General features: G+C 43.9%; 2 protein-coding genes across 2 annotated transcripts; one reads left to right on the top strand and one right to left on the bottom strand.

Moving 5' to 3' along the window:
- Window positions 1-198: 198 nt before the first annotated feature.
- Window positions 199-20,418, bottom strand: LOC100821071 (sacsin). Its single transcript, XM_010242302.3, has 13 exons — window positions 19,878-20,418; window positions 18,577-19,306; window positions 11,814-17,800; window positions 10,161-11,647; window positions 9,697-9,960; window positions 8,438-8,655; window positions 7,108-7,379; window positions 3,922-6,943; window positions 3,720-3,852; window positions 2,466-2,986; window positions 1,454-2,365; window positions 1,205-1,378; window positions 199-608 (listed from the first exon to the last, which is right to left on the bottom strand). The coding sequence occupies exons 1-13, from the start codon at window positions 20,222-20,224 to the stop codon at window positions 411-413; spliced, it is 14,265 nt and encodes a 4,754-aa protein (XP_010240604.1). The 5' UTR covers window positions 20,225-20,418; the 3' UTR covers window positions 199-410.
- Window positions 20,419-21,960: 1,542 nt separating this feature from the next.
- LOC100836715 (endoglucanase 13) lies at window positions 21,961-24,349 on the top strand. The gene is made up of 4 exons (XM_003579422.4): window positions 21,961-22,208; window positions 22,321-22,533; window positions 22,616-23,529; window positions 23,621-24,349. The coding sequence occupies exons 1-4, from the start codon at window positions 21,999-22,001 to the stop codon at window positions 24,129-24,131; spliced, it is 1,848 nt and encodes a 615-aa protein (XP_003579470.2). The 5' UTR covers window positions 21,961-21,998; the 3' UTR covers window positions 24,132-24,349.
- Window positions 24,350-25,435: the final 1,086 nt, after the last annotated feature.

Here is a 25,435-nt window from a genome sequence, read left to right as displayed (position 1 = left end):
GTTTCATCAGCAAAGAAACAAGACTTTGAGCCAACAAGAGAGTTGGAAGAAAAACTCTGAACACTTTCGAGTCTATAAACCTGAAACGTCAGGTATCTTGTAGCTGTGCTTCTGGATGTTTTTTGGGACACTCATACTGAATCATACACCTACCAGCTTCAGGTGTCAGAGACCGAGCACTGTTTGAAAAATTGGAAGTGACAAAAGAGACTTCTCAAGAGACTTTTCAATGAATCTGCACTAAAATGATCGTGGCTGTACAGGAGCTAGAGTGAATATTTACAGACACAGGCCGCATCGTTTTCCATTCTAGCAAATAATGGGAAACTGAATGCCACCAACGACAATCATGCCAAGGACGCAGACCAGAGAACGTCAAAATAGATACATCCATCGATGTCTTCATGGAATCATGGCCTGAATATTTTCATCAGTCTGGACACTTGTGTCCGGCAAAATGGGCACCGTGAGACTGAACTGGAGCATCTATTACACAGGACGTGACCGCATGGTATTATAGTCATGTTGACCTCGGAATTCAGGCAGACGCGGCATGACCATGCTGCCTTGGCGACATCCGCTTCTCTGACTGCTGACTCGGCTTTCTCCTACAGTAGTTCAGACGACTTTCAGTGTCATAGGCAAAGCATATGCAGAACAAGTGCTGTCAGTTTGGATTTGGAACGGTAATTCTAGGCAGCTTAAGATACGCTACGAAAATGCATCTATGAAGTTACAAATTTCCCCTGGAATATTGTTTTGTCCAAGGGCATTGACAATGTGCAAAAAAGATGTACATAAGGCCTAGGTGGGACGTGGCAAATCCTTATGGACGGCCTTATACATTGTGAGAGAAACAAAGTGGTCTTTAAGCTTAAGGTCAACCTCAAGCTCGTGGGCTGCCCACAAGCAATATAAATTATTTTTATCTCTCTGCTCCCCCTTATATGAACATGTTATGTGGGCTCCATCTTATGATAAAGTTGACCTTTTTAAGTATTTCCACAAGCTATGCTGATCCCAGATTCGCAAAGGGTTACCCTACGCTAAAGAATTTCCCAGACAGTGCGTGGACACCCCTGTGAAAATATCTAAAATACTCGTGAAATCTCCTGAAAATATGATATGGTCCATCCATAATGCACTACCTGAATGGATAAAAACTGATTTTAAGACAATAGAAGAGATAGTGAAGTTAACAAACCTGCTCCACCAAGAGCGCCACTTGAGATTCTTGAAGCTGGTCTTGCAAGGAAAGAGTGCTCTGCAGCAGTGTTTCCTTCTCAGCATCTATCCTTACCCCTGCAGCTGAAAGCATATCATGGACTGCTTGTACCAGCTCCATGGAAGACACTTTGCCATATTCAAGCCCAGCAGCCTGTAAAGAATAAAAGTAATTTAACACACCAATCTAGTTTGCAAGAAGCGGAAATTGCACAAAAAGGAAACTAACCATGTCGTCTACTACATCAGTTCTAGTGTTGATGGGCGTGTGACCCTGTTGTCCAACTTCTGCCACTCTACCACCATCCAATTGGAAATGTGCAGAAGATAGATCAGCCATTGAAACGCTCTTAAACGAGTAAACCTGACTGGAGAGTAGCATGCGAGTCTCCCCGGGAGCTGTCTCCACTGGGAACCTGTAAAGTGCTTGGCCAGCTGATGGCCTTACATCTTCAGGAACCCTACCATACCTGATCTTCTCCCCTTCTTTTCCTGTCTTCCATGCCACAATTTCTCCGCTATAAAACGGTCTTAAAGGAAGGAATTGTACCTGACGAGCATCTTGTGATAACAACTCTGCTCCCAGGGAACCATCATACCTTCCTTCACGTTTTGAAACTCCAGTTTCAGTGCCCAGATGGAGTATTTCAAGGACTTCTTTCTCTGAACCATCTGGGCATGCAAATATCGAAGCGACCGGCAAGATTACGGGTGCCCCTAATCTGCGACTAACAACAATTGCAATAACATCATGTATTGTCAAAAAACTTGGGGGCTCCGCAACTAGAATATGGCCCATGGATTTGTTGGCATAATAAATGCTCCGGTGCTTTCCATTGCCTGACCATTCAGCAATAGAAGGATGCTGGGCAGTTCTTGTAACATCTTGGAGATTGGGAAGCAACAAAAAGCGAGTATGGACATGCTTAACAAACTGCAGATTCTGTGATATATCCTCCAGTATACTCTCTATCTGCACTAGATTGAGGGCTTCAAAAGAAGGGAAATGATTGGCTACACCGATCATCACAATCCTTAATGCATCATGCAAAGATTTACAGAGCAGCTTCTCTTTTATTCTGTCCAGAGTAACAGAGCAAATGCTATCCAGAACCACAAGTTCTTCTTTTCCATCAAGTTCCTGAAAAGGGAATTTAATTTGATAAAGAAAATCAATTAACATTGCTTCCACAAAATTGTTTAATTGGTAGAAAAATTTCAGATCTCATACAAAACTATACCTCTACAATGACATCAGAGAGCATTTTTATGCCCAATGCCTTGCAAATATTCCGAGGAAGATCTGGGTGAGCAAATCTTATCTTGTATGTATTTATACTACTCAGTAAATGAGAACCATATGGGTCAATATATACACATGATGTAGCTGAGACCAGCCTGCAGCCATCATCTGGTATTACTGAATCAAAGAGCCCTTCTGATCCATCCGAGATAGCCTGGTTGACTCCAGAACACATGTAGTCCAAGATTTCCATCACTGCACGGAGTTCATTTGGGTTGAGGCGTTGGTAACCACATGCCTTTTGGATATCTAAAAGAAGTTCCCTTGCATATGAATTTGTAAGGCTTTCCTGCATCCCAATTTCTCTAAGAATGGCGACAAATGGAAGATACAAACTTGGAAGTTCAAATGCAAAAGGTGACATGTCGATTGTCAGACGAGCAAAAAGTGATTTCACTGCTATTAACCGAGTACCATTTGCAACTGGTATAAATGCCAGTTTCTGCAATTCTGTTCTCTCTGAAAAGAAAAGAAAGCAATGAAAACATTTGGTTAGAGTAATGGTGGATCTATTTTCCCAAAGCAACAAAAAGTAACTGCGCCTTTCAGTTTTGTGCTTTGCATAGCAAAAAAGGAGCATATATTTATGCTTAAGTGCATGTCAAGTTCGTTATTAGCATTTTATATTAAAAAGAAAAGGGTTCGTTATTAGCACATTGGCTTTGTGGTTGTGAGTTATGACTTCTCACTGCTGCCACGAAGCAACATCGTGTAGTGCCCTGACATGATCGTACATGTCCATGGAATATATATAATGTTGAGTTCTTCATGATACCAGCAAGAGGCAAAAAACACTCGAGCAACAGAATAATTCTGCCTGAAATAAATCTACAGAGCAGTCCTCAAAGTTTGACGCAACGAGGAAATTTAATTAGATCAAATCTAGATATAGTAGGAGACACGCATGTGCATGTCCATTACAGGTCCATGTTTAATCTGGAAATGTTATCTTGACCCTTGAGGGATTTGCAAAGTTAAATGCTCCTCACAGACAACAAGATTACTGTGAGAAATACTAAATTGGGTGAGGATTATGGTTCCCATAGGATTATGCTCCTCACTCCAAATTTAACCGCGTTATGATTTTGGGCTATTGCTCGTACTGTACATGCTAAAGCTGCTCTTACATAATGGCAACAAATATATGGCATGTACAGTGAGATAAAAGCAATTAGTTGTGTATTTGTGCTACCTGAAGACGATATTGTTCCCCATACTTTATCCAAATACTGCAAGATCTGGAGAAAGGCATCTTCTACTGTCATTATCCCTGATGAAGATGGCCAGTGCGCTAGCGTGTCCTCACCATTGCCTCTCCCAACACTCTGTTTAGTTTCACAAATTAAGAAAGAAATCATAATGATAAGAAAATGTGAGTATTTTACGACATTGACCTGTAAGTGCTTCAGAACTGTAGAGAAGGCAGGAGGACTCCGAAGCCGAAATGCCCCCCAAGAAAATTCAGGCGGGACAATTGCTTGTTTGGCAAGAATTGGAGCAGAACTCCAGGCTAATGGCCAGTCTTTTGATAAGATAGCTTCACTATAAGAGGCAAGTACCCTTCTACCCCCTCTCTTGCCACCAATACTTGGAAAACCCTTTTCCGCAGGCACAAATACAATTTCTCCGATCTTTTGGCAAAAACCATTATCGTACAAAGTCGCAAAATTTGCCAAAATCACATTTACAACAGATTCTGCCAAAGACCATAACTCCAATGGAATTTCATTTTTTCTGTCTGACAAGTCTGCCTCAAAGTCATCCTGGTCTTCTAAAGATGACATCACAACATTTCCCATTGTTTCTATTTTCTTCGCACACTGTACTATCATATCAGCCTCTATGGATGTTCGAAGACCCGCTTTCCTGAGTATACCAAGCCAACCATCTGACATGAACCTTTCAGCAGGGAACTTATTTCTCTCCCCAGAAAATACTGAGGCCAGCAAAGCATCCGAAGGGTCAAGTAGTTCCTTTGGTTTGAACAGTTCTGTACAAAACTCATTTGCATTTATCACGAAATTAGTCTCCCTCAAGGTGTTTACCACAGCCGAATTCAGTTGCAGATCTCTCCAATTAGAATACAAGTAGGCTAAAATGTCTTCCTTCTCTTGAGCTGTTTTATTCCCAAAGCCAGGCAAAGCAAACCTCACTAGTATTTCTTGATCATTTAATTGTTCAACCCCCAAAGCTTGGAGAAACAAATTTGCATTAGCTGAACTAGAAAGACACCGGGAATCACTGGGATGAAAGAATGCTGTAGGAGAAAGAATGCAATGATCAGACCCCAGCAGACTAGTGTATGTTCCTGTAACTGTTTTATACATGGGGAGCTCCCTCAAGACATCCAGTTCTTCTCTCTGATAAAGGTGGTTGCTAGATAATCTGAACTCTGAAACAAATAATGCTAACAGTCTATCACAATCTTCACTTGATAGACTAACTGATGAAGATAAATGGTTATTATTTTTTGCTGAAACCAATTTAGAAGCAATCGTCTGTCCAAGAGTTCGATCACGAGAAGGAAACAGATTGCATATGGCACCACACTCCGGAAAAGACAAATCAAAAATTGGTATGTTCAACTGGTTAAGCAGAGCAGGTAACCATGGAAACTTTGAGTTCATCGAGTCAAATGCAGTACAAAGTGCGCTCTTCTGTTCAACTTCACCAGTTTCATCTCCGCATGGACCAGATACGTCAACCTCTCCAGCTACATCATCAACAACCCCACTAACATGTAATGTCTGAGCATTTGAATCATCAACTGGTGGTACAAATAGCAGATGGCATTCTTTCACACGGCACAAAACTGGCCTGTTTACAAAAGCAGGAATCAAGGGCCAATCAGACAAAAGTGAAAGCTCGCCATTCAAGGAGCTAAATATTTTCCAGAAGCTTCTGATCCATTTGGGAGTTGGTCCACTAGTTGATGAATCAGCATTACTATCCCAAGGAATCCATTGCGACTTCTTCTCGACTGCATGGTGTACCCAACGCTCATCAAATATGTGCTTCAAATGGCCTGATAATAAGTGAGGAGAAAAACTCCTCAACTTCAGAGGCGTATGAATAACCTGAGTGGAGAGCAGCAGCGCCAAGAAGGGTTTTTCTAAGCATTGATGATGGATAAAGTGACCCAACAGCGGGTACATCAAGAGCTGCTGCTCCTCACTGCCTATCCAAAGCTCCGTGACTCCCAGCCTTGCTAAACATTTTGTTGACGTCGGAAATGGGACACCTTTGAGCTCAGATATGATAGATGACAACACATTATTCTCAACAGTTTGGGCTCTATGGGATGCTGGGTCACTGGTCTTGCTGATATCCTCAACAACCCCCCGACCAAAATCATATAGGGCCTTTCCAAAGTATGTCATAATTTCAAGTGCATCGCCCCCAGAAGCACCCGGCCTGTGTGTGCTCGTATGGTAAGACAATGAGCTGCTTGAAGATGTCATGAAATTTGATATAGAATAATTCACTGGTTCAGCAAGTTGACTGTTAGGTTGTGATTCATGAGGTCTATGAAGATCTGAAAAACGGTATGGGTCCATATCTGAGAAGCAGTATTCAAGAACATCTATATATGTTTCGATAGATCGAAGTAAAACGGATGAAGAATCTTTTAGTAGACCTCTAACCATCTTCGGCCTGATCTCTCTTACAGTAACTCCAACTGCCTGGATTTCACTAACCAACTCCCATGGTACAGAAAAAACAGGATAATGCTCTTTAATGAAACTACAGACAGTAGCAGATGGTAGGTTATCATCATCTCCACTCCCTGAGTGAGATAAGAACATACCCTCATCCACTTTAACAAGATTTCCCCGATAAAGTTGCCAAACAGGAAGATCAGCCAACCGTAAATAGAATGGTTTTATCACTTGCTCTATTAAGGATTGCCAATCTTCTTTAGATGTTCTTGGAGAACTCAAATTAGTTGCAGTAGAACCATGCCCAGTGAGTGAAACTGTATGTTGTTTCGATCTTGGCCAGAAAGAGTATACCCTATCACCATAAGCCTGTAAAATCATACTCACAGAGTGTGCAGACCTTGATTCAATAGCAGAAGATTGAGGGTCCTTCCTAAGCTTTTGAAATTCTAGGACCATCTCAACATATGAATCACGCACGCATAGCATAAGTTCCTCATTCCATGCCTCAACCAACTTCTTTCTGTTCATTTCAAGTTCTCGCAAAGAGTTATCATGTCTGCTGCCAAAGATGTAGCGCCCACTGTCATGCCTCACAAGGAAATGACCTAGAGTCGTGACTGGCATGCTTATTGACCCAGATAGCGGTAACGGAGATAATATACAACCGGATGCATTTATATTGGTCGGCACTCCATTCCGAGCTATGTGCGCTGCTACTCCAGCAACAGGGGTTAAGTTATAGGCAAGATACCGTCTGAAACAGAAAGGTCCTTTCGTCAGCACACACATTTAGTAACGTTCATGGAAGTTCTTTGGGAAATGGTAAAATTACATAGGAGGGATTGTCGAAGTATCTAAAACAAGTAGGATTTAAATGCAAAAAACTCTCAGCTACAATATGATCTGAAAGAGACAAACCTGTCAAGAGCCATATTTCGTGTTTGCCCTGATCCAAGGCAGAGGGAAACAAACCATTTGTCAATATAACTGCAGCCACTCTCAATCACATGCACATCTATAGGTTGCATTTTGATAGCTGCACTTGTACTTGCAAATATTCTGGATATTTGAAACTTTCTCCATTTCTTTTCCGAAAATGGTTTTCTCAAAGTAGCTACTGATGGATCGACAAGTACGGAATAGTCCAGGGTTGGCTGAGAGGCTCCATTCTCCCACGTTGATAAAGATACCTGATTTAAATCACATTGACAACACTTGAGACAAGCAGGAGATCATGTTTTTTTTAAAACCATGCTTCCAAATAATCCACTGAAGCTTTATCGCCACTGTTTCTGAATAGGTGGTATGTACTCTATATTGTAGCTATGGTTTTTTTAAATTACTACCGGCAGTCTATTGTAAGTAACTATCGTGTGGATGCAGTATGACTTTTTCATTGTTGACTACTATCTATAAAAATACTATGCAGGTTGGCCATGTAAATACCATTTGACGAATTAGTCAACCTCCAAAAGACCAACAAGGGTTGGAAGTTTAATACTCTCTCCGATCCATAATAAGTGTCTCAAATTTAGTACAACTTTGTACATTAGTACAAAATCTGATACACTTCTTATGGATCAGAGGTAGTATTATTGATCCGGTGTTTTAATCCACAAGAAAGACTACCCTGCTGATCCAGCTCAATAACATGTTCACATTATACACTGAATAAATCTATTAAATAGAAGGCATTTTTGCATATTCAATATCTTTCAAGAAAGATCAACATATAGGCAGGTCAAAGGAAAATCCTATTGCAAAGGTAATGTGATCAGCTTTAACCATATTTTCCTGCTAGAACTATTGATTGGCAGCTTCACAAAAAACTAGTCCGTAATCTCTGGTTTACCTTCAATACATGCTCAACCAGTTAAAAATAAATACAATTGCAGTCCCAAATAACCCCAAGAGGACAGAACAAAATAGAATAAACGATAATAGCAAACAAAACTACAAAACTATGGGAAGAATAAAATGTCGACTTTGAAAAAAAAATAAGATTTTGACATGGGAAGTATAAACAATGTGAATCTTCATCTTAAGGGAATAAACAGTGAATGTACGAAATAAAAATGTCTTATTTGCAGTTATAGTACATCAACGTGGTCTCAGGATATGAAATCCAATACAGTAGACTAATTAATTTCGAGTGTAGAAATAGACAAGCCGTAACACTTTGCAGTGGAAAGACCAAATGGAATGTATGAAAGTAATCTGAGCAACTCCCTCCACAAATAATCCTTACCTGGATGACTGACCTCAGGCACAGAAGAGCACTGGATGGATTCTGTATAAATCGATCAAAAATCTGCTTTACTCTATTGCAACCTGCTTCAAGTTCTTTGAGGCATTTTGATGATAAAGGCATTCGAATAACCGTGGAGTTTGCAGAAGACAGTGAAGGCTCCTGTGTAACACGCATTGGGAGGAATTGGTCACGAAATCTCTCGACCAAGTCATTTCCTGAAAAGAGAATAGCATTAAGGGCTTCCTCCAAAATATCAAAAACAATGGGCTGATATTGATCCAAAATATACTAATATAGACAACAAAGAACTAATACTGAAAATTCACATGCGTTGTGATTTCGCAAGTTCAAATGTTGCCAAACAGGGATGCAACAGTTAAATGATAAAATGAATGAACTAGAAGTTTTGGGATGATACAGGTTTCAACATGGATCGAAAATAAAATTTAGTGGATTATGACTTATTAAGTTTGATCTCGACATTGCTTTCTGCCCAAACAGAATTGGTGCACATGGTGAACTTTTTGTATTTCTTTTAGCTTCTTATTTGTGTTTGTCTTGTCCAATTTCAATGCAACTTACAAAATTAATCATGTAAACACATTGGTCGATCTAAATGATTAGCATCGTAACCATATCAACCATCCATCGTAAGTGACTAAGTTCAGTCAGAAATGAGAATCTGGAAGGTAAAACAAGTTCAAAGCCTTTCAGCAAATTGTGACACGGATTATTCTCCATCCTCGGTGCTTCATGTTGACATATGAAAAAACTGTAACATGGTTTTGCCAATTATGATGGACAAGGCCTCTCAAAAAAAAATGATGGATAAGGAGGTTTCCTCCCTGAAATCCAGTAATAAACTTTAGTCCATTAATCCTGGAAATTTTGAATGAAACGTAAGTTGTAACGAAGTTCAGCTCAATCAAGTCTGTACTGCTTAAGTGATGAAGAAGCCTAATAGTTTCTGATGGCACGATAAGTGTCTCCAAGGTATCGGTAAGGAGTACACATGCAGGCTTCAATTTCCATAGCTCACTGCTTACTTTGGACACTGAATGCATTGTAACAATTACTAACCAACAAGAATATGACAATTCAACCTGATGGAAGATAAAGATTCCAACTTGAAATAAGGATACACTTCTACAGTAACAGGTTTTACACCCACCTCAGTGCGCAGAACATAAAACAAATAATAATAGTGCTTATTATACAAAAGAATTCGGCAGATGAAATTGAACTAACAACTGTACCTATCAAAGAGAAGAATCTGGCAGACGAGGTAGCAGTCGAAGTCGCACCACCAGTCAAGCCCAACGGATCGAAAATGTAGAAATAGCCAGCCGAAAGAATAGTCAAGGCATCACATACAAAATAACTGCTAAGAAGTCCCAATCCATAGTTTAAAGTGTTTCCCCTCAGTTTCCAGGGAGGAGGAAGTTGGAGGCTGCAAATTTCTTCTCGGCTTATCATGGTTCCTTCAAAGACCACTGTCAATGAAGAACCCTGGAGGTCACCTAAAAGATAAAATTTGGAAAAAGAAATGAATTAAGCATACATTAAATGGGTCAAATATTTAGGTACAGTAACTTCGGTCGTAGGATTAAGCGTATAAAACATAAACAGAGAGACAGAACAATAACTACTGCTAGCAGACTGTTTACTGGAATAAAGAAAAATACCCATAAAATAATTAGAGAAACAGTTTGTAGCATACCTAGGCTTTGCTGCAACAAGGACTGTTTTGGATGATCTCGTTTATCATAGATCAGGTGCACTTTCTTTGCATTGCAATAATCGGCTAGCTCAATAAGGTCAAACAAAATAAAGTCACTCTCACCATAGAGAGCCAGCAACTCACTTATTTTAGCATACTCCATGCATGGCAAGTCCCTCATTAGCTCATCGTCCAGTAATGATGATCCACGGAGAGAGCGTACCCCTAGTCTATTAGCTAGATCATTACCAATACTAGGATGTACAAAATTCTTTGCAGTAGGATCAGTACTCATCCAGGGTGCATCATTATAGACAAGGTTTCTCGAAGGTGTCAGAACACCAAATGAATCTGGAATCACCAATGAATTCAGCAATACATCAGCTGCTTGATTGTCAGGATAACAATCCACAAACGCTTCCAAAACACAATGAACAAAACTTAGTTGCTCTGTAGATAATGGCTCTCCTTTGGCATCACCTTGTAACCGGCAAAGTACATTGAGATAATCCATTGCATCAAATGTCTGCCGCACACCCAAATCGAGGAGTAATTTCTTAAATTCTGACAGTTCAGACGGAACTGCATAAAGATAAGGATGATATTTTACCGGTGACTCAAAGGCAAGTGCATGCGGAGGCACAAACCTATCCCCTACATATATCCATGGGATTCCATCCAGATTCTCTTTTAGAATGTTGGCATCGTCACTATCAACGATATTTTGCAATTTCGAGTAGATTAGTTGGATCTCCTTTACCATGACAGTATCAATGGCTGTGTCTTGAGAAAACTTCTTGAGTTCATCATAGGACTTGGAAAGCTCAACTAACTGGGACGATAAAATGTTAACATTTGGTGGGTCTAACCAACCGAGTTCTCTTTGCAGATACATGGAACAAGAATCGTCACTAAGTATCCGCATTTTGGATGAAACAAGCCACATTTGTGATCTCGGCCTTGTAATGACTGGGGGTGCTACATGACCTTCGGATATGAACCATGGAAGACCTTTGAGTAATGGTGCGACATGGACAGGACACCAAGAAATATTTTTCAGCTCTGACCAAAACTCATGTTCCGGTAGGTCATGATCAAAGTTTGAGAACAAAGACGCAAGTGTTAGGTCCGGGTCAGACCCATCCCCTTTCTTTTCTGCATCCAAATTTTCATCGATTTTAGAAGCTTCCAGATTGTCAACCTCATGGAATGTATTCTCGTCCTCCATGTTTGACGTCTTCCATTCCAGAAAATTTAGATAGGTAAGTAGCATTTTCCCATGTGCAACTGCTTCATCTTCTTGTCCTGAATTGTGAACCAGTGATACTGACCTTGCAATGTCAAGCAAAGTACTAAAGCCGAATGTTCTTTTCAGTCCAAAACTTGCCAACAATTCAATTATTTCAGTTGTCATGAACTTTTCTGAAGGAAAGAAGGTTTCCTTGTGCAGCAACTTATGTAACTCAGGCACGCGGGGATCATAAAGCCTGAAAGAAAAACAAGTGTTACTTGCTTATACTTAAGGAAATGAAAATGTATATTTTATGTGCTATCAAAGCTACTGGATAGTGCGGGAAAACAGGATTGCGTCTACCAACCTAAATGTGCATGCTCAGATATCACAGAGAGAGAGAGAGAGAGAGAGAGAGAGACCTTGAAGGATGTAGCCATGCTCCACTAGCTGCTAAGACAAAAGGGGCCTCAGAAAATGCATCTCTCACGGAATTATCATTTTCTATTAACACTTTCACATCACGGACAATTGCTGAAACAATAGCTGGCTGTGATAAAAACTCTGACATTCGAGGAAGCACATGATCCTTGTAAAATTCAGCCTTTTCAGGTTCCCTTACATCAAAATATGATACTAAAATCGACTTTTCCTTTTCAGATTCAGTTCTTATGAAACTTTCGTTCAGCAAATCCTCATGTACACCGTCAGGTTTAAGCCACTTTCTAGGATTTGTCAAAGTAACAAGCTCCCTGGATTTATAAGATTCAAATATAGGGAGGTTCATGGTTGTATTCATGTGTGAAGTGTTAATCAGACTTCCTGAAAACCACTTTGACTGGAAAATAAAACTGCGGAGCTCATGTGTTTCGGCCAATGAAGTACTCTCAAACAGTTGCTTGATATCCTGGACATCAGAAGCAACAGAATGCACAGCATTCAAAACACCAGCTGCCGTAGATTCCTGAATAAAATTTGCTAACTGAGGATGATCTATCTGTAGATCAGGCCTCAGAAAGAAACATCCCAATTTCTGAAGTAGCGAGTACATATTTTCACTCCAACCATCACCTCTTATTACATTTGAAGCATTGCCAAGTTGCATAAGCTTGCTATCTACTAGCGGTAGTATAGGCCACTTTGCAAATATTGAAAGATCTTCACATGAATGACGCAAGAAATTCCAGAGCAATATCATCCATTCCACGCTTGGCTGACCTTGCTGTTCAGGAAACCAAGACAACTGCTTGGCGTGCTGCCATTCAGGGGGCAAAATCCTAGGCAACAGCTCAAGGAGGAAATTGCATGTGAATAAGTACATATTTGACCGTGCAGAAGAAGCCATGTCAAATAACTTCTTCAAAACACCATCTGGTAAAGAGTTGTCAATAACAAGATGTGGTATGGAATCCTTAAGAAGGTCAAATTCCATTTGTGAAGTAAAGAATACTCTTTCACCCTCTCCTCGGTTATTGAATGTTGTGAATGATCCATTTGCCAAAGGGAGAAGAGCCAATCCTTGCAATTTGTCAGAAAGGGTAGGATCATCCATATCACTCAAGCAGTACTCCAGAACAAGTATGGCATCTTCTCTGCTTCTGAACCCACGCTTCCTTCGGATCAATAAATTCCTTAGCAAATGTGGGTTCAAGAGATGAACTGATGGATATGCATTCATGAAACTGTCTACTATCGGCTTGGATACAGATACCAGAGGCAAACCAGCTTGGGAGAGAACTTCTGCCAGCTCGATTGCCTTTGAGAAACTGAAATCAGGAAATATAGCCTGCCTTGTTGACACCCAATGGCCACCTCGAGCTTTTGTATACAGAACATGAAGTCCAAGTTCTGCGATTGATACATAAAGTTTCCTCACCATGGAAGACCATGGTTCCACACCGACAGCAGTAGGCCAGAATGAGAGAAACAGGTCAGAGGGGCCCAGCTCTTCTGCAATGGCTGCAAGGAGGTGGCCATAAGCAGGAGCAGCTACATCTTCTAGCAGTGCAAGATTCCATTCCGAACGTACTCTTCCTCCCCCCGCCATGTCATTTCCAGTCCATATATCCCTTCGATTTGATGATAGTTCAAAATAAGCATTTACATGCACTGGTATGCTAGTATTTATTGGTAGAGGAAGAAAGCAAAAGGCCCGACCCTCAAAAAACTTCCTGTCCTGAGAAGATCGAAGAGCTAGATGCTTGAGGACCAAATCATCATGATTGACTTCGCCTTCACCAGACAGTTCTTTGGTATCATCCACACTCACAGAGTGCAGATATGCAGCAACAGATGCCCAGGGAACAAAGAAGTGAGATTTACTATCAGAGGCAGTTGACAACTTTCTAGCATGACCGCCACCTATACACTCGGTTAAGATCCATGAATGCACCAAGTGGGCATTAGGGCTTTGCTCAAGAATAGCAACCTTTTGACAACTCCAGGGCAAATCACTATCTTTAATCTTATTCAACTTATTGAAAAAATTGTTCCTGTTCATTCCTGATGATTGATTTCCATGTACAAACGCAAGCATCGTATTAAGTGCATGTGGTTCTTTGGACACCTGAGTGATGTTGTGCTTCGAGACACGATGAACAAGTCGCATCTCCTGACTGTCGTTCTCCTTGACATAAAGAGTTATCTTTTTAACGTTGCGGAGAAAAAGTAGAGCCTCGGATACAACTTCAGAGAATGAAGAGAAAAGCATCTCTACATCTTGTGTTGCATATTGTTCCCTCTTTATTTGACTTCTTGAAGCAGCAGCTTCATTCCGAAGAGGAAACCTGAAAAGTGTACCTGGAAATGGCTGTTGCAAGTTGCAACCGAAGTGTAAGAATGGGGTGAACTGATCAGGGAACTGTTCTAAGATCCTCCGTCCCACAAACTTTATCCTTAAACCTGGATGAGAAGGAGATATGCCTGGCAAATAACGGGCATGTGGGTCAAACATGACAATATTCTCACCAGAAACAAAACCAGGCATGTCTGTGAAGTGATATACACAGTTGAAGCCAAGACCAAACCTTCCTATTGCAAAAGGTTTCTCAAGTTTGCTGTCTTGACCAATTCGTGAGATGGAATAAAGGTCTTGTGGACTAAAAACTGAGTCATTAAAGCAGTAGAGGGCAGGCCCTTGCCATTCAGCCATTTCAGGTGAAAGAATGGATGAAGTACCATACTGGGTCTTGTCCAATAGAAACACAACCTCAGAAGCTTTAGCATCTTCTGCATTCTGTACCAGCTCAAAGAGAATCCCGGGACCATCTGCATACATCTCGACGATATGCTTGAGTCTTGTAGTCAAATCTTCATGCTGTCCAAAAGCCTCAGCAACCCCAGATAAACTCAAATTCATTGAATCGGAACTCTCAGCAAGCAAGAGACGGCGTAGAGAGCGGACACCTAGCCTTTCTGCCACATCATTAGAAATATTGCCATGCACAAAGTTGTGAACATATTTCTTTGAGCTGAAAGCAATGGTTGATGCATTTCCAGCAATTTCATGACCAAAGTCAAGAAGCCAAGGGGCATCATTAAATACAAGTTCAGAAGATAGACATAACCTAGCCGACGAATCGGGTAAATATATCTGTGTTTGCTGATCCTGAAACCGGAACTCGGCTAGATGCTGCACCACCAACACAGCAGTTCTTAGTTCTTCAGCTTCTAGTGAAGCCGCGGCTTTCCTTGTGGCCATTCTGGTCAGAATACTAGCATAATCTACAGTGTCAAGTTGCTCCTTTATGCCAAGATCCAAGAACAAGTCCTTGAAAACTGCTAAATCAATTGGAATGACACGAATGTAAGGCGCGAGGTGAAGGTGACCACTTAAAACAACTTCATCAACTTTTGCGAATCCATCACCCACCCAAATCCATCTGCAGCCCTCTAGAACCACTTTGACGATATCCATTTCATCAGAGCCAATCAAATTAGTCAGCAAAGAATAAATCTTAGGCATTACCAAAGCTAACTCTTGCCGGAGGACTTGATCAATGACAACTTCATTGTTTTTGCCTAGCTCAAGCAACTGAGCTGCAATTGAACTTCCAGAAGGGGGAGATGACCAACCTAAGCTGTAAGACAAAGCTGAGGAAGTACATTCACCATCAAGTATACGTGAGCTAGCAGAAACAATCCACATATCTTCCTGCATCCTTACTTGCTTCGGTGGAGCAATCATCGATGATACTGAAGGCCATGGCAGAGCTGGGCTTGGTGCAGTAACCAACACAGGACACCAACAAATCATTCTCAGGTCACTCCAGAACTTTTCAAGATCGAGTTCCCGAGACATATCACGAGGCCTCAGCACAGTAGTAACTTTAGCAAGCATATTTACTTTCTTCCGGGCATCAAGTGGCTTATTTACATGCCATTTGTGAGCATGAACTTCAAGATATGAAAGAAGCACTTTACCCCTTGAATGAGCCTTCTCCTGATCTTTGTGCACGAGCGAGTCAATTTGTCGAGCACTTTGTAGTATGGTATCGATAGAAACTGAAGTTCTAAGCCCCAAACAGAGCAACATATCAAGAACTTCTGGGTTTTGAAATAAGCCATTGGGAAAGCAGTCTGATTCCTGGAGAAGAGCATAGAGTTCTTCTACCCGAGGATCATAAAGTGACTGAGGACTTTTCAAGGCACCATTAATAGTTGGGACGAATTTCAAGACTTTCAAGCAATCCTTAAACCTTGGATCCTCCAAGGACAGCTGAGGGAGATCTTGTAAGATAGTTAGTAGAACAGAATCACGAACCTCTGTTTGTAACTCATCTAACTTGTTCAGAACGTACCTCTGGTAGAAGATTGATTTCGACATGCGTTCAACACCATAGTACCTCATTATGATATCTTCGTTGCTTGGGGATATACAAAACACAAAGTCAGAGTTGAGCAAGTGTTCAGGAACACCAAGAGGTGGCACATACTTTCTTGGATGGGATAAATCCGAGAATCCATAAGAACTGGGAGATCCTCCATCAAATATTCTGAAGATGGGCAACTTTTTGCACAATTTTATGCTCTCGTCAGAAAGGCAGACTCCTAAGTACCATTTTGGATCCAGAAGAAACTGGTACAGTTCATTTTTCTCACCAGGGGTGATACGTTGAAACAGCGTATGCAAATCGACTCCCTCCAGCGAGACAATCCCAAAGATCGAATGAAGAACTCCAGTTGCATCGCCATCATACACGTAATGAGACAGTTGTTGACACTCACGTAAATAATGTGTATCTAGTATCTTGCAACCTAACTTTGCCAAGAGTTCCTTCACCAAACTAGATAGTGATTCTGTTTCAATTAATTTTGATTCTGTAGATCCTCTGTAAAGGTGCCCAGAAAGAGAAGGCAGTATAGGCCAGTCACTGAACAAATCAAGGTCGTAAGAGTGTTCCACAATATACTGCCAAAAAAGTTTAAACCAGGGTGCCGTTGGAGATGACCCACCCAATGATGGATCCCAAGGAACTTGGTTTCTATGCTTCCATCCAGGAGGAAATAATCTGGGGAAGAACTGGAGAAAGACTGCACCATCGATTACTGAAATGTTTGCCTGAGAATTATTGGCTATCTGAAACAGCTTGTCTAGTAGTACAGGGGGTATGCTTCGATCAATTATTCTGTCACCAACTGCAGAAAAAAGCTCGTACTCTATGCTATCACAGACATAATAATGGTTCTCTTGTAAAATCTCAGAAAAAATTCCATACTGCTTATTTGCTAGTGGAATCAGAGGGAGGCCATTCATGCATTTACCAACATCAGCACTGTCTAGATCAATAAGGCAATATTCCAGTAATATTAGCTTATGAGATTTTCCTAATGTACCAAGCTTTACAGAATCTTGGAGGAAATGTCTCACTGTATTAGGAGAAACTCGTTTTAGCATGGATTTCGTATTGAATTTTGAAAACATATCAGCAACTGCACTTGGTACACGAACAACGGGCATGCCTAACAACACAAGAGCTTCGTTAAGATCATTACTTCTTGAGAACCCCTCGTCGTGAACCAAAGCCTCAGCCGGTGATATCCATGCCCCACCTTTAATTTCTGATTGCAAAACTGGGAAGGTGTAGATAACTTTGTAAATTTGGTCAACAAGAATACTCCAGGGTTCCTCGTATAAACCAGTTGGCCATAAGGAATAATATGAGACTGTGGAGTCCGAAAGCATCCGCAACGACAGCAGCAGTTCTCTGAACAGTGGAGCAACAACATCTTCCAGCAATAGCCTGTTCCAGTCAGATCGAAGCTTACCGCCCCTGTCCATGTCAGCTCCGTACCAAATGTCACGTCGATTAGACGAAACTTCAAAATAAGCATTCACATGCACAGATAGTCCTGTCCTTACTGGCAAGGGAAGAAAACAGAATGCATGACCTTCTCTGAGATTACTATCCTGTAAAATTCAGTAATTGCCATGAAGTGCAAAAACAGCAAACACTAAGAAACGAAGAGCAAGACACTGAAATGATGAACCAAGCCTTCAAAAGTTAAGCTATAGTTCTAGAATATGACATTCATTCTGCAACATAAACCAAACAAACAATTTACGGTTGTAGATACAACACTCGCAATTAAAGTTTTTTAGCCTACAGACTTTGACGAACTCGAAATGGAAGGAACAAAAATTCCCTGTTTTAGACGAGGAAGCCGTTGTTAATGTCATATGTTGATATTAACCAACGGCAGATAACAATAGGCAGGGCCTAGCTGTTGACACAGAAATAAAAAAATAACCATGAAAGAATGGTTAATTCATGACTATTACATTAGCCATAGCTCCATAGACCAAACAGTTACCTGCGACTCTATGGGTTGGGCCTAGAAACACAGCCATCTTGCTAGATTGAGTTCAATATGAGATGAAAACAAGCACAGGTTACACTTCACACTCACAAGTACCACTCCATTAAAAACTACAAAAAAAAATCATTGTTGGCATGTATGAATAAAAATAACTTTAATCAGGAATCAATAGCACAAAACATGCAGAATGAAAAAATAATTTAAGCAGAGTTACAGGGACATATCTAGGGATAGTAAACTGAAAGGCATTCCAGCGTAGTTCTAGAGACATATCTACGTTAGTGAAGTGAAAGAAAGAAAAAGCAATTCCAGGTTAGTTATAAGGACATATCTAGGTTATTGAACTGAAAATGATTCTTGTATTACCTCAGGCCCCACATTGGAGATGCAAGCAGCAACAGAAGCCCAAGGCAGTAGGTGAAGATCATATTCCTTAGCAGCACCAGTTGCAAAAACACCTATTTTGCTTAATGCAGAAGCCATTCCCTGTACAACAAAATAGGTATGGCTCTTTTTCTCAAGCTTCTTTCCCAGGAATGCCTCCGACACAAAATCCACAGAAAAGGAATCTATCTTTTGCTCAAAGGATTCAGCAGAATTGCCAGAGAACCTGATGAGAGCTTGGCGATGCCAGGACAAATTGTCATCCTGTGAACCTAAGGAGCAGGAGTATACTAGTTTTGGTTCACTCATATCAGATTCCCATACATACATTTCAAGTGCGAGGACGTTTTTAAGGAAAAGCAAATTGTATACAGCTTCTTCGTACAGTTGAGAAAAAAGAAATAAGATATCATCTTCCGTGTACACTTGTCTTGATAACCGACTAGAGGATGCTTGCTCAGCATTCCTCAAAGGAAAACGAAACAGAGTTCCCTGGAATGGTGCTTTCATGTCGCAACCAAATGCTCGATAGGGTGAAAGCTGATCGCTGTAAAGTGTAACTGCTGTAGAAGTGACATAATCTATGCGCTTTCCAGGATTTGCCGCCGAAACATTCGGAAGATAAGCACCCTGGGGGTCAAACATGACAACATACTTGCCACTCACAAATGAAGGCAAGTCAGTCAAGTGGTACACTGAATTGAAACCAACCCTGCAGAAACATAATTAAATCATGGGTTACTACAGGTGTGAACATTAGTAAGAACAGTTACAACCTACAAATAGCATGCTCCAGAAGCTTTCCAGATCATAACTTACTGAAGACATAGCCGTGAGTTGTACAACTAGAGTAACAAAACATTTGCAGGACACTTTATGCTTCAGAGAGAGGCTGATATTGCAAAACGGGTGAAAAAATCGAAACTCGAAGAGATTTCAATCATAGAACAAAGGACTGTCTGCAGAATCACTAATACTATAACAAGAGCTGCAAACAATCTCATCCTTACTTATCACATTCATGCATTCCTTTGTAAATCATCAGTGATCATGCCGATCAAACACATTCCAGAAGTCATGGCAACAGAACACACTAAAAATAACACCACCACCGGCATATATACACCACCGGCATATATACTTCACGCCGCTTGAAACTAAGCACACACTAAAGACAGCAGTGCAATGTCACTACTCGGGAAGCTTAAGATTACAAGTTACGCCTCCAAGCAAGCCAGCTTGGTACTAGTAAGAGATAGAAGGGGTGGAGGAGCGAGCCTAACCCGAAGCGGCCGGTCTTCCATGCCTGGGAGACCTTCTTGCTGTCCCCAATGCGGGAGATGCTGGCGAAGTCCTCGTCGGTGAACACGGCGTCGTTGTGCGCGAGCAGCGCGGGGCCCTGCCACTGCGCGAGCGCGGGCGCGAGCAGCGAGCGGGCACCGTGCGAGCGGCGGTCGAGGCAGAGGCGGACGGCGGAGGCGCCGGCGTCGTCCGCGTTCTGGATGAGCTCCCGCAGCGCCGTCGTGCCCTCCGGGTAGTTGGCCAGCACCTCGCGGATGCGCCGCGTCAGGTCCACCCGCTGCCCGAAGTCCTCCAGCAGCGCCCCGCCGCCGCCGCCTCCCGGATCCATGGCCGGGTGATCGGAGCAAAGCTTAACGGGCCATTAGCGCTAGGGTTTGGGGGATTTGACCGGGAGGGGGATGCTGATTTGGGCGTGTTGGCGCCGTGGGGCGGAGGAGGACGAGGGAGGGAGGCCGGTTCGTTGGTTGGTGGCTCGGGGATTTGACTCTGACTCTTCGCCGGCTTTTCCTTTTCGTTTTTTCTTGGAGGGGAAGCGAGGAAGATAATTGCCCTGCGGGAAGTCGGGAACCGGCGTAGGGGCGGCGCCGGCCTGATCGGCGGGACCCAGTTGCCAGGAAACAGAACGGGTGTTTTTTTTTCTCCACGAGGAATTTATATGGCGAATGGCTTTGCCGGGAAGACGAACGTACTATGGGCCTGGGCCAGGCCTGGTGGAAGAAACTTGCACTGATTCCAATTAATTCATTATTACTCTGGGCTGGGCCTAGGATCTCAAGAAAAAATAGTCTGGGCTTATGAGATTTCACCACATCCACCGCCTCTTTCGTAAAGCCCGCTGCTGGCATCTTCTTCCACTCGTGTGAAGATTCTATAGTGAACCTTCTCGAGAGATGAGGGAAGATTTTGATGAACTTTAAAAAAACATAGTAGGAACAGACACTCGTAAACACGCGCATACGCTCACTCTACAAACTTGACTGTATCGGATTCATCGATTTGTTCATTATCAGTTGTTGTATTTGGGCTTCAATATTCTAAATTTTGATTCTCGGGAACGAATGGTGAATGCCTCATCAACACGTGGACGCATCTCCGTGGCGAGAAGGGGCAAGCTTGAGGGGGGCAACAAGAAAAGAGGAGGAGCTTACCGGTGCTGATCGACTGTACAAACAAGGAGAGTAAGGGCCAATAATCAAACAGCCTTCGTCAATAGTATGGCAAGTCTGGGGAAAGAAGCGTGAAGATAAACAGTGTCGAACAGGGGGGCCAAGGAGGTGGTGGCAAATTAAGGTGAAAATAAGGAAGGGCGGCGGGAAACTATTTAAAGAGAAAGAGATTTTGTTATGTCCCTAAGTAAAGATGGGCAAATGTTCCACACCTATTATAGTTAATATATTCCGATTAATGTCAACCATCATGATTTAGCGACACATGAGTTTGTGCCTTTGATATTTCGTGTAGAACAACACGTACGAGTTGACTAAGAAATATATATAGCCGAACAAATAAAGGGGGATAAAGCATTGTATCTAGTCAATCCATTTCTAGCTCGCTTATCTCAATCTCAATAGAAACGGCCGACGTGATCCCACATCTTCGGTGGCCTTTGTATGTTAGGTCAGAAACTTGCAGGCTCCCACAAGCGAATACTGGTATCCAATAGTTTAATATCAACAAAACCCCACGATGATCAAATACTTAAGTCCCTGATAAATGCTGCAATTGCAACAATAACTATTAGTAATTGATGGTCAATGCTGTCTAAATGATCCTTGCACGAGCACGACGCCGTGTAACTGCCGACGCTAGCAGTTTCTGACACAAGGACCCCACAGCCCCCATCCCCAAACAAACATCCTTTGACGACATTTCGATCGACCGAGCTCCACCAAAAGACGTGCATGGCTCAAACATCCCCCTCTCCTCCCTACGTGCCAGGCACCACGCATTACCTACCTCATGTCGTCGGTCCCGGCCGGCCGGCCAGCAGCATACTCCTTGATCCCCCCCATGCGACCCGTATAAATCCCCGCCGGCCGGAGACGCTTACTCCAGCACCACACGGCGACGGCTGACATTGAATCCAGTTAGGACAGATATCTATGGCGCGGATGACGACGATCAAACGGGCCGCCACGCTGCTCACGGTGGCGGTGTTCGTCCTGGCTGCGGCGGAGGCGTCGTTCGACTACGGCGGCGCGTTCGACAAGTCCCTGCAGTTCCTGGAGGCGCAGCGGTCCGGGAAGCTCCCCGCCGACCGCCGACCGCACTGGCGCGGCGACTCCGCCCTCACCGACGGCTTCTCCCAGGGGGTACGTACATACATCCATTCTCCGGGGGCGATCGTAGCAACCAAATTACACTCATTCTGCATAAGCAATTGCTGGATTTGCTTATCGGTAACGGAGAATTATTTGGATGCAGGTGGACTTGGTGGGCGGGTACTACGACTCGGGCGACCACGTGAAGTTCGGGTTCCCGATGGCCTACGCGGTGACGATGCTGTCGTGGGGCGTGCTGGAGTTCGAGAAGGAGATGGCCGCCGCCAACAACCTCAACCGGGCCCTCGACGCCATCCGCTGGGGCGCCGACTACTTCCTCAAGGCCCACTCCGAACCCAACTCCCTCTGGGTCCAGGTACCCACTTCTCCCAGCCCATCTCCATCCAACCCCCACGGCCCAATTAGCTAACCATTTTTTCCGACCAATCCATCCACAGGTGGGCGACGGGGAGAGCGACCACCTGTGCTGGGAGCGTGCGGAGGACATGTCGACCCCGCGCACGGCCTTCAAGATCGACGCGGCGCACCCGGGGTCCGACGTGGCCGCGGAGACGTCCGCGGCGCTCGCGGCCGCCTCCAAGGCGATCCGGCCCTACGACTCCGGGTACGCGAACCTCCTCATCATGCACGCCAAGCAGCTCTTCGCCTTCGCCGACACGTTCCGGGGCCGGTACGACGACGCCGTCCCGGGCGCCAAGAAGTTCTACCCGTCGGCGTCCGGGTACCAGGACGAGCTGCTCTGGGCCGCCGCCTGGCTCTACGAGGCCACGGGCCACGAGGCCCACCTGCGGTACGTGGCCCAGAACGCCGACGCCCTCGGCGGGACGGGGTGGGCCGTGCGCGAGTTCTCCTGGGACAACAAGTACGCGGGCCTCCAGGTGCTGCTCTCCAAGCTGCTTTTCACCGGCGGCGGCGGCGCCAATGGGTTGTCCGACGATTACGATGACACGTTGCGCCAGCTCAATGCCAAGGCGGAGTTCTTCCTGTGCGCGTGCTTGCAGAAGAATGGTGGGAACAACGTGAGGACCACGCCGGCGGGGCTTTTGTACGTGGCGGACTGGAACAACATGCAGTACGTGACATCCTCCGCGTTCCTCCTTGCTGTCTACGCCGACTACCTCGCCGTCTCGGGGCGTCAGCTCAAGTGCCCTGACGGCGAGGTGTCGCCGTCGGAGATGATCCGCTTCGTGAGGCGCCAGGTGGACTACGTCCTCGGCGACAACCCGGCGTCCATGAGCTACATGGTCGGGTATGGGGAGAACTTTCCGAGGCGCGTGCACCATCGCGGCGCGTCCATCCCGGCCGTTGGTTCCGTCAACGGCATCGTCGGCTGCATGGACGGCTTCGACAGGTAGAGATCTAGCCACCTGCTTCCAGATCCTCAAGGACATGTGGAATTCTCTGCATTCGTGCTTATGATTTTTCTTGCAAAATTTAAACAGGTTCTACAACACGAAGGAAGCCGACCCTAACGTGCTCTACGGCGCACTCGTCGGAGGGCCCGATGCCAACGATGCCTTCGTCGATGACCGCTGCAACTACCAGCGCGCCGAGCCCACCATCGCCACCGCCGCCCCCATCGTCGGCGTCTTCGCTCGCCTCGCCGCCGAACCCGCCACCGCCTCCGGTGATGGCTCGAGTAGCTACCATCCTGCGGTGGAAGCGCCGCTAGAGTTCGTGCACACGGTGACCGCCACGTGGAAGGGCAGCAACGGCGAGGACGAGTACCGGCACGAGGTGACGGCGAAGAACACGTGCGGGCAGACCATAACCTACGTGAAGCTGCACGTGAAGGGGCTCTCGGGCCCGATCTACGGCGTCTCCGCCAGCGCACAGGGCAAGGACATGTACGAGTGGGTCGGCCGGCTCGGCGCCGGCGAGAAGCTCACCGTCGTGTACGTCCAGGGCGGGCCTCCGGCCAAGATCGTCGTCGCTGACTACAAGACGGGCTGATCAATGAGATCGATCGAATCACGCGAAACATGAGTTGTCACCTTCTTTATTTCTTTCTTTCTTTTTTTTATGATTTTTGCCTTGGCCCTGCTGTTTTTCTCTTGCTCTGTTTTGTGTTATCTGAGGTTGGACTTGGTAAGAAACATCGATGAATTATAGCTCGGGTTAATATCAATTGTGTCCTTATTTGATTGTTGAATATGTACTTTTTGCACAAATATTTGATTGTTGAATTGCTGGTACATGTGGCTGATAATTTGTACACAAACTTTTGTGGGAAGGCTGGATGCTTAGAGAGAGACGAAAGGGGGCGAGGAAAAGGAGAAATCGATATGATTGGCCAAGAAAGTCTGCAGGTGCATGGTGGTCAGCCGCATTCCCGCGTGTTCTTGAATGTATATGCACCCGATTTCCCGAAAAGGACAGCTATATAGGAGCATGAACGGAACCTAAGCCTTCTTTAAATTGAAATATTCTTCCGTCCAACAAAAAAGTCTCAACTTTTACTAAATTTGAATGCATCTAGTATACACTAAGTCATGTGTAAATACATCTAAATTTTGACAAACTTGAGACATCTTTTGTTGGACGGAGAGAGTACTATATTGTTTTCTGAAATTTTAAATATGTTTACAACCACTTTTGGTATACCCTAAGAATCAGAATATCAGATAACACGGAGGCCAAGTCAACTATGCAACAGCACACACGTACGATGTTATCATGTGGTACCACTCACTCACAAATGTCGCAGTGGTCTCGAGCCTCAACTAAAAAAACAGATGTCTATTTCAAGAGTACAACAGGTCATACGCTTGTAACTATTGCGCGTACGTGCAAGTTCTCGGTCTCTCGGACAGCCAGAGGAGATCAAATAGCCGCGGAGGAAAGCCAGGAAATTAAAGCACACACAGGGATGGATCCCTGGAATTAAGCAGCTTCGTCCCACGGGAGTTCCTCTAGAGTTTCCCCACGGAACGTAACTCTGAAAGGAACGCCGATCAGATCTAGCACATGACATGCTCCCGAGGATAGACGTGCGTATTCGATCACATGGCATGCCGTACGTGGCTGCTCGATCATCCGTATTTGGCTGGTCCTAAGCAGCAGCAGTGCCAGTGCTCATCTCGTCTCTTGGACTGAGAGCTGTCTGTCAAGTGTCAACGTCATCGTGATCTATCAGCTACAGAAATGGAGTGGTTGGATTTTGTCTCGCGCGAATAGTAGATAGAAACAGAATCCCACGTATGTATGTATATATAGATGAACCTCGAAATCTCGAAATTAAATTTTGATCGAATTTT

The sequence above is a fragment of the Brachypodium distachyon genome, chromosome 5 (assembly GCF_000005505.3).
Source record: "Brachypodium distachyon strain Bd21 chromosome 5, Brachypodium_distachyon_v3.0, whole genome shotgun sequence".
Classification (NCBI taxonomy): domain Eukaryota; kingdom Viridiplantae; phylum Streptophyta; class Magnoliopsida; order Poales; family Poaceae; genus Brachypodium; species Brachypodium distachyon.
The sequence above is the reverse complement of the archived record's forward strand: the minus strand, read 5'-3'. Positions and strand labels throughout refer to the sequence as shown.